We start from the raw sequence: 15,265 nt of genomic DNA on the forward strand, positions 1-15,265 counted from the left end.
GGGAGGTTTTTAATTGCTATTTCTATTTCCTTTCTAGTGATCGGATTGTTCAAGTGTTCAGATTCTTCTTGATTCAGTTTTGGTGGACAGTATGTTTCCAGAAACTTGTCCATCTCCTCTAGGTTATCCAGTTTGGTTCCATATAGTTTTTCATAATATTCTCGTATGATATTCTGCATTTCTATTTTGTTTGTTGTAATTTCTCCATTTTCCTTTCTTATTTTGCTAACTTGTGCTCTCTCTTTTTTCTTCTTTGTGAGTTTGGCCAGAGGTTTGTCGATTTTATTTACTTTTTCAAAAAACCAGCTTTTGGTTTGGTTGATTTTTTCTATGGTCTTGTTAATCTCTATTGTATTTAATTCCTCTCTGATCTTTATTATTTCCTTCCTTCTGCTGCTTTTTGGGGCTTTTTGTTCTTCTTTTTCTAATTCATTCAGGTGGTGGGTTAAGTTGTTTATTTGAGATTGTTCTTCTTTTTTGAGGAAGGCCTGTATCGCTATAAACTTCCCTCTTAGCATTGCCTTTGCTGTGTCCCATAGGTTTTGAGTGGTTGTGCTTTCATTATCATTTGTCTCAAGGTATTTTTTAATTTCAGCTTTGATTTCCTCATTGATCCATTGTTTTTCAATAACATATTGTTTAATCTCCATGCTTTCCTTTTTTTCTCCTTTGTTTCTCTATTGTTGATTTCCAGTTTCATGGCATTGTGGTCAGTAAAGATGCTTGAGATAATTTCTATCTTCTTAAAATTGTTGAGGTTTCTTTTGTGCCCAAGTACATGATCGATCCTGGAAAATGTTCCATGTGCACTTGAAAAGAATGTATATCCTATTTTTGGGGGGTGTAATGCTCTGAAAATATCCACCAAATCTAGTTTTTCTATTGTAGTATTTAATTTCTCTGTTGCCTTGTTTATTTTCTGTCTGGAAGATCTGTCTAGTGATGTTAATGCAGTGTTAAGATCTCCAACTATGATTGTATTCCCATCAATATCCCCCTTTATCTCTGTTAGTAATTCTTGTATGTACTTAGGTGCTCCTATATTGGGTGCATATATATTAACGAGTGTAATATCCTCATCATGTATCCCTCCTTTAATCATTATAAAATGTCCTTCTTTATCTTTCTTTATGGCCTTTGTTTTAAAGTCTATTTTGTCTGAAATCAGTACTGCAACACCTGCTTTTTTGGCTTTTCCATTTGCATGGAATATCCTTTTCCATCCTTTCACTCTCAATTTATATGTGTCCTTCTCCCTAAAGTGGGTCTCTTGTATGCAGCATATTGAAGGTTCTTGCTTTATTATCCAGTCTGCCACTCTGTGTCTTTTGACTGGAGCATTTAGTCCGTTAACATTTACAGTAATTAATGATAGATGTGTGTTTATTGCCATTTTGAACTTATCTTTGCAGTTGAATTGGTATATCCTCTTTGTTCCTTTCTTCTTCCTTTTGTGGTTTGGTAATTTTCCTTTGTATTATCATGGATTCTATTTACTTTTTGTGACTCCTTTGTAAATTTTTGGCTTGTGGTTACCCTTTTTTGTAAATCTGTCAACCCATTACTATAACTGTTTTTATTAAACTGATAGTAACATGATCTCAAACCCATCCTACTGTTAAAAAAAATTTTAAAAAGAAAGAAAAAAATATTCTATACTTCCCTGCCTCCCTCTCCCACTCTCAGTGATTTGTATGTCTTCTTTTATAATTTCATGTTTACTTTATTTGTAATTCATGAGTTATCACCTTTCCAGTTGTGTGTTTCTCATTTCTGTAGCATCCTGCTGCTTTTCTATTTAGAATAGCCCTTTCAGTATTTCTTTTAGCATGGGTTTAGTGTTGCTAAACTCCTGCAGCTTTTTTTTTGTCTGTGAAACTCTTTATTTCTCCTTGTATCCTCAAGGATAGCCTTGCTGGATAAAGGATCCTAGGCTGCATCTTTTTTTCATTCAGGGCTTTGAATATATCTTGCCACTCCCTTCTGGCCTGTAGTGTTTGTGTAGAGAAATCAGCTGAGAGCCTTATGGGGGTTCCCTTGTAACTTACTCTTTGCTTTTCTCTTGCTGCCTTTAGAATCATTTCTTTATCCTTGACTCTGGCCATCTTGATTATGATATGTCTTGGTGTGGGTCTATTTGGGTTCTTCCTGTTTGGGACCCTCTGAGCTTCCTGTACTTGGATATCTGATTCCTTCTTTAAGTTTGGGAAGTTTTCAGTCATGATTTCTTCAAAAACCTTTTCAATCCCCTTTGATCTTTCTTCTCCTTCTGGGACCCCTATTATGCGAAGATTGGGACGCTTTATATTATCCCATAGGTCCCTTATGCTATTTTCATTATTTTTTATTTGCTTCTCTTGTAGTTCTTCTGAATGGGTGCTTTCTATTGCCCTGTCTTCTAGATCACTAATTTGTTCCTCTGCATTATCTAGTCGGCTTTGCACAGCTATTAGATCATTCCTCATCTCTGTCAATGAGTTTGCCCATTCTACTTGGCTCTTCTTTATAGCTTCAATTTCATTTTTGACATATTTTATATCTCTAAACACTATCTCTTTTAATTCCTTCAGCAATTCGATCACTCCTTTTTTGAAATCTTGATCTAGTAGGCTATCGATGTCTATTTCGTTGATCTTTCTTTCAGGGGATTTCTCTTGTTCTTTTAATTGGGAAAGGTTTTTCTGCTTCTTCATCTTGCTCATACCTCTTTGGCACTTTATGGAGTATCAGTTGTTTATTTTGGTCCTTAAGGATTTTATCTATCTGATGCCTATTTAGGAATAGAACTTAGGAAAAAAAAGAAAAAAAAATAGAGAGAAAGAATTTTAAAAGAAGGAAGAAAGAGGGTTTGAAAACAGTGTATAATGAATAATAAAAGAGTGAGTTGAAGCAGAGTATTAATCGGGTTGAGACGTCCTTTTAAAAACTTTACAAAAAAAAGGGGGGGGGGAGATGAATAGATGTATTTGAAACCTGTGTCTAATCAATAGCAGGACATCAAAACCCAAGAGAAATAGAAATGAATTAAGAAGTAAAGATTAAGAGAGTAATAGAAAATAGAACAGGTAAAAACAGATTTTAAAAAAAAAAGGGGGGGGGGGGGTTTGTCGGTGTTCTCCTGGAGTCTGTGTGCTTTTAATGTGAAGTCTTTCTGTCTTCGTCCTGTTTTGGAAGGTCAGCTTGCTGTTTTCAGAGGCCCTCCGTTGGCGCCCTCTTCTGTGCTGCTCCCAGCACCTGTCGGCAAGCCGATCGCGCCTCCTCCTAACAATGGGTCAGGTGCAGCTCTCTGCTGTGGGCGGGCGAGTCGCTGCCCCTCCGGATGCCGCAGTCAGAAGTTGCAGACTGGCCAGGTAGGAGGGCGGGTCGTGCCCCCTCACAGCACCTCGGTCAGGGGCTGTGTTCTTGCCCGAAAGGCGGGGGGGTGGGGGCCGCTCTCCCTCTACCTGCGCCGCTGGTAGTTCCGCTCTGTGCGGCTGCGCCCTCCGCCCTGGTTGGCGCTCCGCAGGTGGGCTCGGGGAAGACCGAGGCACAGCCCTGTCCCTGCTCCGAGCCAAAACCCAGCTCCTTGTTTGTCTTTGTGGAGCAAGTTCTCTGAGGGACCAGGATGGAAGGATCCTATCTGCCCTGGGCTGCAGGCCAGTCTCAGTCTGGCCTTTGAGGCTGCTAAGCCCTTCGGTGTGGATGCAGGTTTCGCCCCGCCCCCGCCTGAGTGCTCAGCGAGGAGGATATGGCGGCTGTGCCTGAGCCCCACCTGTCTTCCCCGGAAAACCTTCCGGCGGGTTTTCAGAGATGGGGGTGTGCACCCTTCCCCCGAGAGCACATCAACCTTGCTGTTTTATGGAGGGCCCAGGTTGTTCTGCCCTGTGCACCCACAGCCACGGCGCGCAGCCCCTTGCATTCCCCCGGGGCTGCCTCCGTGCAGCCACTTCCGTCCTCCACCCGGCTTGTGCAGCCTGGCCCTGCCCGCGGCTGCCTGCCCGTGTCTCAGGCTGGGTGTCGGGGGGACGCTCTGTGCCCGTTTAACTTAGTTCTGTTAGTCAAGGGCTGCTCTGTACAGATCCGAGCCTCGGAGGCTCCCCCTCCGTCCAGCTGGCCTCTCAGTTGGAGAGGGGAGACCCAGCGAGCGAGCGCCAGTCCTCCTTTGCCGCTCCCTCCCCGCGGGACCCGTCCCGCGCTGCTTTGCCTTTTGTTCTTTCGTTTTTCCTTTTCTCCTACTAGATTTTTGGCGTCTTTATCTTTTGAAGAGGGCGATGTTCTGTCGGAGTTCCACAGGTGCTCTGGTTGGCTGAGTGGGTCTGTAGATGTGGGTCTTGGTGTATTTGTGGGAGAGGGTGACCTGTGAGCGTCCTTCTACTCCGCCATCTTCTCTGTCTCCTGCTGTCAACTTTTATTACCTGAATTATTTGAATTTTGATTATCCAAGGAAAGTCCCACTCCTAAGTTGGTTTCCCCTCAATGTCTCTTCTAGAGTTGCTGCATCGCAGAGAATGTAAACCCTTTTCCCTGAGCGGAGCCAATACCCTGAGCCCAGCTCAGATGTGTGTACTTCCCGGCTTTGCTGGGAACAGAGCACAGGAGAAATTGCTGAGACCAGAGTTTCACTCAGATTTTAGGGGCTCCCAAGCCCTCCGGGAACCTGACCTAGAGGTGGAAATTGTGGGACCAAAACAGAACTATAGACTTCTCGAATCATGCACTCCTGAGACAGACTAGAGGTCGCACACTTGGTGTTTCAGTCAATTTCAGAGCTTCTGCAGATGTTATTGAAAGTGGCAGTGGTGGGTCAGGGTTCCGACTTCTTGCTGACACACCCAAGTGGAGAGTGATGTTTCCTGTGCTGGCCTCACACCCCAATTCACCACCTTTTGTTTTTCCCTGCTGACAACTCCTCTGGATGCTGCTTTTTTTTTTTTTTTTTTCCCCTCACTCACTAAGAGATTTCACAGCCACTCCCTGTTTCTGTAAAAAGCAGGTCCCATTCACATCGTAGACCCAGGCCCGCTTTCCCCCCTACACCGAACACCCCAGTCCTTCATCTGCCCTTGGTTTCTGCCCTAGACCCACCACTCTCCTGGGGTCGCCTTCCTTAATTTCCATTTCTACCCCAACTCTAGCATCTGATGTTATTTTCAGGGACATTTTTCACCAAGTTGTTGGGCCTGCGTTCTGTCTCTCTCAGTTTGTAAGAGTGACAAACGTCACAGGAATGACAGGGAACCACGGAGCCCCTGATAGGCAGATGCCAGGCCCTCCTCCCAGGCGGCAGGTGGTGCTGGTCCTGCAGGCGCCTCCCTCGGCAAAACGACTCCACAGGACGTGTGGGAGGGCTCCTGTCCCCTGGGAGCCCTGTACTGTGGGGGTGAGGGCGGCCCCACCATCCTCTTTCCTGGTCTGGGAACAGCTATGTGGCAAGCCACAGCGGAGAGTGCCACGTGGTCTAGGTGTACCCTGGCAACGGCAGAACCCATGCTTGCCGTTTTCTCCTTGTTTCTAAGCTAATTGCTGAGGGCCTTTGCGACATTTTTTAACATGTTAGGAACCTTTGAACAGCTGGCAGCTATCAGGTAAAATAATGGAAGTGGTGGGAAGGTGCATTCTTTGGATGAGCTGGTTGCTTTACGTCGTGCCCGGCCCAGTGGGAGCTCAGTGTCAGGCCCCAGGAGGGAATGGGACCTTTCTTCATCAGAGGCAGCACAACACGGAGCCTAAGAGCACAGGCCACAGAGATCTGAGCCCCAACTCTACTGCTCTGTTGCTGTGCGACCTCAAGCAAGTTAGTGCTCAGTGTGTCCTCATCCGTGAAAGAGGATTCCACTGGTACCTTGGCTGATAGTTGGTGTTGGGATTAAAGGAGTTAATGTAGAGAATGCACTTAGGACAGTGCTGGCACCCGTTACTGTTGCTGGTAAGGCCATTATGAACGTTACCCACAGCAGCCACAGCCATGTGCAGCCCCCCGCAGGGCTGGCTGCTCATCTTCAGGTAGCAGGTATTCAGGCAATAAATCCGGGGTCCCCGTAGCCGCCGGGTCACCCACGGCCACACAACCAGCTGTTCCGCAACGTGTGCTCCGTGGCCTTTTTCTTCCCTGACTCTACCACCAGGCAGCTGTGTCTGTCCAGTTCCGTTCTACTTCTAAATATAGTCCAGCTGCATTCTGCCCTATCATCAGGTTCCCAGGGCATGTGGCTTAGAACAGGAATGGCAGTTGAGAAGTCAGCCTTCATCCCATTCCAACAGGACAGCCTTCCAGCATTTGTCATCTCTGAAGGTAGAATGAACAAGGCAGCTTCGGGGCACCTGGCTTGCAGGCCCGATGCAGGGGGAATCGGATTCTTCCCAGAGCCTCAGGGAAGGCAGGTGACCCCTCTGCCTTGTCTCACCCCAGCGACGACACAGTGATCAGCCGACAGACCCACTGGCAGCAGAAGTTTCCTGTCAACGTCTGAGAGGCTGGCCTGGCATTGGCTCTGGGTGTAATCGAATGCTTTGGGAAATCTGATTAAAATGTGAAAAGGATGCTCTACGGTCTCAGAGCTGTGAAGAGTGTCTGGTATTATAGAGAAGACAGGCCGGTGTCCGTGCTGCTTTGGCTCGCTCTGAGGGAACAGCCAGAGCTGCAGCTGAGCAGGAGACTTGGCCGCTGTAGCTGAAGTCTCAGCTCTATCTGATGTGTGGAAGATTAGTGCTGGCTGGTTGCCTCTGAGAAGGGTCCCCTAACGCAGTGGCCTTTCTGCATTGCCCGTAATACAGTTTTCACATAGGGGAATGACTGGTCCACAGTGTCCTGAGAAAACTCGATAGCTACCCTGCCTTGTCCACCAGGGACTTCAGAGATTTGTGTCAAGCTTATTAGCATTCACCAATCTCAGAAAAATGAAGAAGGCCTTACCTAGAATGCTGTGTGTTTTTTTTTTCCTGAGAAGCGGGCTTCAGATCTAAAGAGCCAGAGCGGGCAGCCCACACGTGACGTTCCATCGATCCGTCATCTCTGGGTGGCAGCAGCTCAGCCTCCCCCAGCCCCGCCCGCCTGCCGCACGTTGTGTACTGAAACCATGGAGCCCCCAGTGAAGTACAGCGCCAGCCCGGAGAGGCTTCATCACGGCACTGACACGAGAAGACAAACTGAAGTCTGACTGGCCGTGTTATCCATCCAATACAAAAACCACCCAAGGGTAGAGGAATAGATATTCATCACGTCTCAGCAACTCAGCCAGGCCTGGGAGTTCAAGTGCTGTATTTCTAGGTGGATTTAGAAAGCCTTTCCTTGGCCAGGCGGAGTCCTCCCCCTGACAGCTCTCTTCACCAGCGGGCCAGCCGGCTGGATTAAAGCAAAGGGAACTCTGCTTGTCTGATTTGGGCCGGATCGCGGTTTTTCCTACCTCCCAGTGGTTTGTGTGCCATTGTGGAAGTCTGAGTGCTTTTCCCTAAGTTAAGCAGAACTTTGTCTTTGTGCCGCCTGTATTTGCCTTTATCTGTAGACAAGCTTTGGCTGCTGCGGTGGCCTTTGCCCTGGTTTAGCATGAACAGAATGATGGCATCGGCTTGAAAAGAGGTTCAGGAGATGACGAGACCATTCAGCAGGCTTGTCCTTGGAGGCTGCATCTGTTATTGAGGGCACGTAGGTTTTTTTTTTAATTATGGACTGTCTCCTTCAGCAGCTGCGTGCCCGTGTGGGTGTTACAGCCTCTGCAGTAGCGCAGCTTTGACAGCACTTTTGTCAGTAGGTCTTCTTCCCCATATTGTATCTTTCCTGAAAGATCTCTTGGTTAATGAAGGGTCTCTGGAAGCGGCGAGGGTGAGAGCCTTACCTGCAGTAAAAAGTGAAAAAGGAATATTTCAAGGAAAGTCGGCTTGATTTGAATGTCAGCAGGTAGGGCAAATCTGCTGCTTAGAACGTGGTCCCTCTGCATTTGGAAACTCCAGCCTCCCCTACCTGCTGGAACATGTTTTTATTTTCCTTATTGAGTAACAGAGGGTGGACTTAGCTGAATTTCTCGGTTCTGCCAAATCCATGAGAGCTGGTGGTTAGCCACTGTGTGTAAATTGATGGGTGCCATGGGTTTCCTCTTAAGCAGATTTGTGGCAATTCTCATATTTAAGGGTGAACATATGATAAAGGGTGAGCGTTCCTGTGTGATTTTTTTTTTTAAAGTCCACGTAGTGATGGGAGAGTCCATCCACCCAGACTAACCAGGCAGCTGCAGCGACGCAGCACTGACGAAGCTCTAGTCACAGAGAACGGGGCCTGCGGCCCCTGACTCTCAAAGCCGGCGGTCCAGAGGGCAGGAACAGTAGAGGCGTCTTCAGACACCTCTCCTTGGTGAGCCAACCCAGCTGATTGTTTTCACAGAGCAAGATGAGGCTCAGGGTCAGCTCAGCGGCCTGGCGGCTCCCTCCTCCGGTTAGTGGTCTCAATAGATCACCTGTCTATGTTCTTCCTCGTTTTGGAAACACGTGAAAACCACTTCTGTCACCTCTGGGGCTGATGTGAAGATGGATACAGTTATGATCCACTTTTGGTTTTGCAGAAGTAATATGTTCTGTTTGTTGCTTCTTGATTTGCTCCTTTCCTGCCTTCTTATTCTAGCGATCGCCAGGACCTGCAGCAGAAGAGAGGCCGGGCAGTAAACTCGGCCGGGCGTGCAGCTCGGGAAGAACGGTTGTAGGGGACGCAGGGCTGACACTGAGCTTGGGGGGTGGCGAGTTCCACTGTCCTCGGGCCCACAAAGTCCAGGCTCTGCAGCATGTTCATTCCTCTGACAAAATGCTCTGTAAATGTACGGTGACAGCGTAGAAGTAGGATTCTTGCTGTTTACTGAAAGTGATCGGAATTTTCTGGTGACAGCTCTGTGTTTGGGGAAGTACCAGTCGACGTCTCAGAGGAGGCAGAGGGTGACAGTTTCATATTTGCCTTCAAAATGCTGATCTTTCAGTTTTTAGAGGTTTTATATAATTTTTTTTTCCTTTACAGAATGAAGTTGGCCTACTGGAGTTCTTCCAAAATGTGATGAAAGAAACTAGGGCAGAGCCAAAAAAAGTGGCTAGTTGGGTCCTCAACACTTTTCTGGGTTTTTTAAAGCAGCAGAACCTTGCTGTTAGTGAGAGGTGAGTGGGGACGGCGTGGGTGGGACGGTGGGTCTGGGGGCTGGTCTCCCTTTGTGATGAACTCTGTCCAGAAGCACTTGAGATAGCACAGGGCCTCTGTCCTCAGGATCCCCTGACAAGATACAGATGTCCCCTGTGAATCCCAAATCCTAAAGCTGTCCGCCATCACATCTGAAAGGTCATTTATTCAAACCTCCGACTCTCCATGCTGTCCTTTATTCCATGCTGGGCTGAGGGCCTGAAGGTGTGTAAGGCAGGGAGTTGACAAGTGGGTGCGGGATACAAACCCGGGAGAAGCAGAAGGGCGCCTCAGGCGTTCGGCTGGCGCTGTTGGGCCGCAGGTGCGCACAGGCTGCTGCGAATGCGCAGAAAGGGGAGCTGCACCAAGGCGGGGGGTCAGCCAGGCACTCCCTGAGAAGGGAGAGCGAGGTTCCTCAGAGGCCGAGCCCTGAGGGACTAGTGGGAGTTGCCAAGGGCTGGGAGAGGCAGGGCATCCAGAGCAGGGGCACGATCGTCAGTCGTGGACCATGACGCTCGGAGACCAGCAGGCGTGGGAGGCTCAGAAGACCCAGAAGCTCCGGGGGCCTCAGGAGGGACGGAGGGAACTTCAGAGATGGGAGAGGGCCACCCGGTGGCTTCACCTGCCTTTGTTAGCAGCCCTCAAAAGCCTAAGAGCACAGCTCACTCGAGTTTCCCTCTAGAGGGTGGGATGGAATATGGACCAGAGGTGGGAAGCCTGGTTGGGCCCCTCTTACAGGAGCGCCCATGAGAAACGCCCTGTGCCCGAGTGTGGTGGCATCACTGAGTGAGGTGACCAAGGTGAGGGCAGTGATTTCACACCTGCAGGTCCCAGGAACGGGCTGTGGAGCAAGATGGGGGCAGCGCCTTTCAGCGTGGCCGGGGGTGAGGGAAGGGGGACAGGGTGTGGAGGACGCTGTGTTCCTTTTGGACACCCTGGGTTTGAGCTGCCTGTGGGACAGATGTCCCCCTAGTGGGGTGACCCATGGCAGCTGATGAGAGACATCTGTCTCGGAGGTGTAAATCCAAGAGTGGGTTAGTTTAGACTCTGCCCCGTGCCAAGTTCTGTGCCGAACATGGGGAAACCAGTCCCAAAGACAGATGTGGTCCCTGCTCTTGGAGCTGCCAGTCTAGAGGCTAGTGACCATGAAGCAGTGAGCCGAGTTCCCTGAGAAGGGGCGGGAGCAGCTGAGCTGTGCCCTGTGTGAAGGGTGAGTGGGGCCAGGCGGGCCACGGGGGTCCGAGCGCTCCAGGCACAGGGACCAGCGCACGTCAGAGTCTTGGGGGTGAAGGCAGCGCACAGCCCATGTATGTGGATCATGGACTCGGCGGCAAGTAGATGGTACGAGAAGCCATGGGAGCAGATGAGAGCAGTCGGGGAGGAAACAGTGCGACCGGCAGCTGCGGAAGGGGCCCGAGACCCCCCTGGACTTTAACCACCGAATGTAGGCAGAGGACGGGGAGAACCAGGAGTGTGGGGGTCACAGAAGCCAGAGAAAAGGGAAGTGTCGAGAAGGACAGAATGAGCCGCAGATTCTAGTGTGGGGGGGACACAGTGGATGGTCCCAGCGGGAGGCAGAGTGGTTTGAGCTTTTGCAGGAGAGGCCAATCTTAGCTTTAAATAAGTTTTTCCACTTTGTCGGCTGTGATGTCACTTGAGTCACTGAATCTCAGTCTCGGCGGAGACCTGAGATGCCTTCTGGTTGGGCTCTGGCCTTTAGCAGAGGAGGAGATCCAGGCCCTGGGGGTGAGGTGCCCACCTGCTCAGGCTGGAAGCCAGTCCCCTGACTTTCAGGTCAGTTTCTTCCTATGTTGATCTGTGAAGTTAGGGGTTTGCTTAACAACCATTTGGGGAGCTTCTAGAGGAGCTGGGGTTGAACTTGGAGTTGAATTCGAGCCCCCGATATTTATCCAAACAGTTCATAAGCACTAGAGTTTTAAGAACCCAAGGGCACCAACCGCTCAATAAAAGTGTACTTGGTTGTTCCAAGTCAAGTAAGGAGGAGGCTGAGCAACGGTTCTTACAGTTTTTGTGGAGCAGGAACTGAGGGGCCAGAACCAAGCTGTGGCAGATCCCCCAGCTCCACAGCTCAGAGCAGCGCTGGCTGGGCTGCGTGTGTCCACCAGCCTCACCAGGGAGGGCACGTAGCCAGCGAGCGACCTCGGCACCGGGGCTCACGTTTCCAAAGCGGAGAACAGCAGTAGCCATGAAGCTAGCAGTGTTCCCGTGATGACACCAGTCTGGGAGCCCTCCAGAGATCACATCGGCAGGAACTGATTTTGCAAATGAGCATTCATCTTTGGAAACTGCCTGAAAGAGATGTTTAAAGAGTCCAACCCAGAAAGCTCTAGTTGAACTTGGCACTTTGATTGTTTCGAGTGTATTGCTTTGGAAGTTGGCCTTTGATTAGTAACTCATAAATAACTATTCATAACAGGTTTGATTTACTTAAGAAAGTGGAAATAACAGATTTCCCGAGCAGGCATTTCCTGGTAAGATCAGGCAAGTGCAGCTGTCCAGTTGTGCACTCCAGCTGTTTACCCAGACTTGCAGGGCAGCCTTGGCAACTGAGGCGCTAGGAAACCAGGGGAAGCTTTTCAGCCGAGAAGGCACTGGTGCTGACAGGAGGGTCAGTCCAGCGTGTGACGGGCGGGGCAGCATCCAAGATGGGGCGCAGGAGGCCGGAGCCTGTTAGAGGTCCCTGCCGCAAGCCTCTTTGTATCCAGCCTGTGAGCTGAGGATGGTTATTACCTCTCATATGAGTCAAAACAAAGACCATGTGACTGAGACCAGGTGAGTCCCACAGAGCCTTAAGTACTTACTCTTGGGCACCTTCCAGAAGTTTGCCGACCCCAGGCTTAGAGCCTGTTGGGGCCGGGCCCTCTGCGGGGCAGCTGACCGGTGGGCGGGGGGGCCCGGGCCCTGAGGGCAGCGGCAGCCTGGGGACAGGGGTGCTTTCCTTCTCTGTCAGACTGAGGCGGAGCCCCGGGCCCCTCCTCGTGAGCAGGAGGACATGGAAGAGGGCAGTCAGGGAGGAGGAAGGGAACCCGAGGCCCAGGAGGAGGGATTTTCACAGACGTTTATGGTCTGCCCAGGAGTCAGGGTGCGGCAGGCTGGGGACGCTGTGACGTTTGGCCATAAGTGAGGGGAGGCGAGTTTTTAAGAGCACAGCTTCCTTGGAGGGATAGAGTTGGAGTCGAAGCGACGTGTGCTTGCGAAGGCAGATGGCAGCCACTGATGCTCTCTATAGGTAAAGAATAGATAAGAAACCAGGCAGAAGCAAGTGACCGCAAGCTCACTGGAAGGCATTTTCAAGAGAGGGAAGCCCGGAGCGTTTGTGAAGGTGTGGGATTAAAGCCGCAGGAGAGAGGAAATGGGTACCCGAGTAGCAGAGAGGAGAGAGGAAGGTGGGGTGGAAAGTGATGAGGTCTGGCGCATGGGCGGAGGGGTTGTGTGAGGGAGGAGGAGGGCACCCTGGAAAATTCTGAGCCTTGTCTCACTGGTGTCCTGGTGATGTGGGAGGTGAGGATCTGCTGAGAAGGGGGCGGGGGGTGGGAAGGAGACTAAGACCATTGCTTGGGTGGGGGCACCAGGTAGGGGCGTCAGGAAACTAGTGAGTTGACCAGAAGGATTACTGAGCAGCATGAGCTACCTGGATGTCCACGCCTGTCTTCCTCCGCCAGCGTCTCGTGTCCCATGGACTTTGGGCCTCAGGTGAGCCTGGGGACTGAGACGGGCCATGTGTTTCATGGGTACCAGCGTGGCTGTCGAAGTGTCAGGTGTCTGCTCCCAGAACCCAAGCTGGAGATGGAGCTGTGATCCTAAAAGGGCTCTGAGGGACTGGGGGAAGCCGGAAGGCCTGACAGACCCCACGTCCCCGCATCTGTGGATGCACCGGGCTCGGGATTGGAGACCAGCACACGGAGCCCACGGCTTCCATGTCAGGTTCTTCTGTGGTGGAGACACTCACGGTCCAGAAACCAGTACGACCTGACAGCAGCACATGCGTAGCTTGGGCCTCTCTCGCATTATGTTCCACACCACGTGGTTTATTTATTTAACTATGAGGGGGCCTCTCCGGATCAGGGTGACAGGTCCTGATCTTTGTCACTGTCTTACTCGAGGTTGGCCCTGGCACGGCTGGAATGAGTCTGTGCAGGAGACCAGCCGTCCTTGTTGGGTCGGAGGAGAGAAGTCCCGAGGGGCGGGGGAGAAGTCCATGACACAGATACTGTTGCCCTACTGTGTGTCACGCACGGTGGCTACAAAAGAGTGATTGAGATATCCCACAAGCTGCAAGGTTGGTGGAGATACTTTATAGTGAATTAAGGTCGCCGGATGAAAAGCCAAGTATTTTTAGCTGCGCTGTATTCTATTTCTGTCCCCACAGCCCTTTATCATCGTTCATACGGGAGCAAGGACCCTTCCTTTCGCAGGCTCAAGAAATCTAGTTCAACGCAGTGCTTAGTACAGGTTCTGCCCACGGTCTGCGCTCTCATTGGCCTTTGTGTTGACTAGGATTGTAGGACATCCAAGAAACCCGAATTTTTAAAACAACCTGGATTCTTTATTACTTGTCGGTAAGGGCGGGAGGTTGGAGAAGGGTTCCCGTTTATTCCCTAGCCCTCTGGCCTCGTCCTGATGAGAGTTAATTAATCAGGGTGGCTCACAGCCGTTCCAAATACCAACTTAGTGCCGCCAGGCACTCTCCAAAGCCGGTTTCCTCCGGGAATTACCTTTTATCCACACTTGGGGATGAACAGACACTTGAAGGACGATGGGCCCGCAGTCCCACGTGAGCAGCCCCATGAGGCTTCACTGGACCTGAGTCAGAGTCCGGTCGGTCCGACCTGGTGAGCTTGCACGTGGTTGGTTTGGAATTCCGGGAAATGGGCATAAGGGGCGAAGCGGTCATTTCTTTTTTATTGTCTGAGAGCTTACAAAGAAGTGTGAACAGTGAATGATGGAAGTGAGACTTAAAGGGGTTTTCAAGTGGCATTAGGAGCATCTCCGAAGATTTCGTTTCCACAGAGCCTTCTGTGCTATGAGTCGTTGGCAGTCTGTTTGAAGCTCACCCCCTCGTGACCTCAGATAGACAGCGTTTCATTAGCCTATTGCTGTATGTGTTTAAAAGTATCAAAACCATCTATTTTACAAGAAATAGTCTGTAATTCAGGCTTGTGTTCTCACTAATCCTCAACATTCACCCCAGCTCTTGCCCTGAGTGTGACCTGATGACACTTTATGTGTTTGGTTGCCCTTCGGCCTTGTATATCATGAGATCTTGGCAAGTAAGTCGCTTCCTAGATGTGTAGATATAATGGAGTCTGGGCCCTTCTGAGTCCGGAAAGCTGCCGAGAGGCTGCAGGACAGGACTGAGTGTGGCCGCCCGTGAGGCCGGTAACCACGTGGCTGGTACTCATTGCGTCCCTACAAGAAAAGCTCTTCCAATTAAAAAATTTATATTTGCCAGAAAACACTCAGAAAAGTGTCTTTGTTAGCTGTTTTGTTTGAAGTAATTTTTAGGCTGATCTTTTAGTTGACAATATTTAATTACTGGGTTTTTTCTTTTCTTTTCTTTTCTTATCGTGGTTCATGAATTTTGCAGCCACCTCCTTTTTTTTTGACTAATTAAACTGAGCAGTTGTCTGTTGCTACAACTTCTGCCAAACAGCGGTTATTGTCGGTGGTGAAATAAAGAAAAACAACACTAGTCACAGAAATGTGTTATATCCTAGAATACGAGATATATAAATAAAATAGAGCCCAGTTGGCCTTTCTTTTCATTCCTGGGCGGGGGTTTAATTATTCAAACCTACAAAGTCAAGTGCTTTGCTTTTGAGTGACCCTAAATGTGGAGGCCGACAGAGTGAAATGGAAATGTTCCTTCTCTCCTTTTGGGGGCTGCCAGTCCTGTCACCCCTTCTGCCCTGGCGGAGCTGCTCAACCTGGTGGAGAGGAAGGCCATCTCTTCATCCGCAGCTAAGCAGGTATGTGCGTCCGCTGCCAGAAGCGTCTGGCACAGGTAATTTGCTTCTCATCTGCGCTAACCAGAGGGAGGAGTTATTGTTTGGCTTTGCCTGGAATGTTTCCCAAACATTTATGTGAAAGGTGGGGCCCTGCAGCTCCTGGGAGCTT

At 49.9% G+C, this 15,265-nt stretch overlaps 2 protein-coding genes across 2 annotated transcripts in view; one reads left to right on the plus strand and one right to left on the minus strand.

Annotated features, from left to right (window-relative positions):
• The window catches only part of ARFIP1 (ARF interacting protein 1), a 1,058,373-nt gene extending 1,054,035 nt beyond the window's left edge, over positions 1-4,338 (minus strand). The window contains exon 1 of the mRNA XM_074377362.1: positions 4,216-4,338. The gene's annotated coding sequence lies outside the window, so the exon portion shown is untranslated. The remainder of the gene's footprint in view (positions 1-4,215) is intronic.
• GATB (glutamyl-tRNA amidotransferase subunit B) overlaps positions 1-15,265 on the plus strand; it is an 82,533-nt gene that overhangs the window by 58,759 nt on the left and 8,509 nt on the right. The window contains exons 10-11 of the mRNA XM_010968501.3: positions 8,975-9,108; positions 15,039-15,117. Coding sequence (XP_010966803.1) covers positions 8,975-9,108; positions 15,039-15,117 — 213 coding nt within the window. The remainder of the gene's footprint in view (positions 1-8,974; positions 9,109-15,038; positions 15,118-15,265) is intronic.

The sequence above is a fragment of the Camelus bactrianus genome, chromosome 2 (genome assembly GCF_048773025.1).
Source record: "Camelus bactrianus isolate YW-2024 breed Bactrian camel chromosome 2, ASM4877302v1, whole genome shotgun sequence".
In the NCBI taxonomy this organism is placed as follows: domain Eukaryota; kingdom Metazoa; phylum Chordata; class Mammalia; order Artiodactyla; family Camelidae; genus Camelus; species Camelus bactrianus.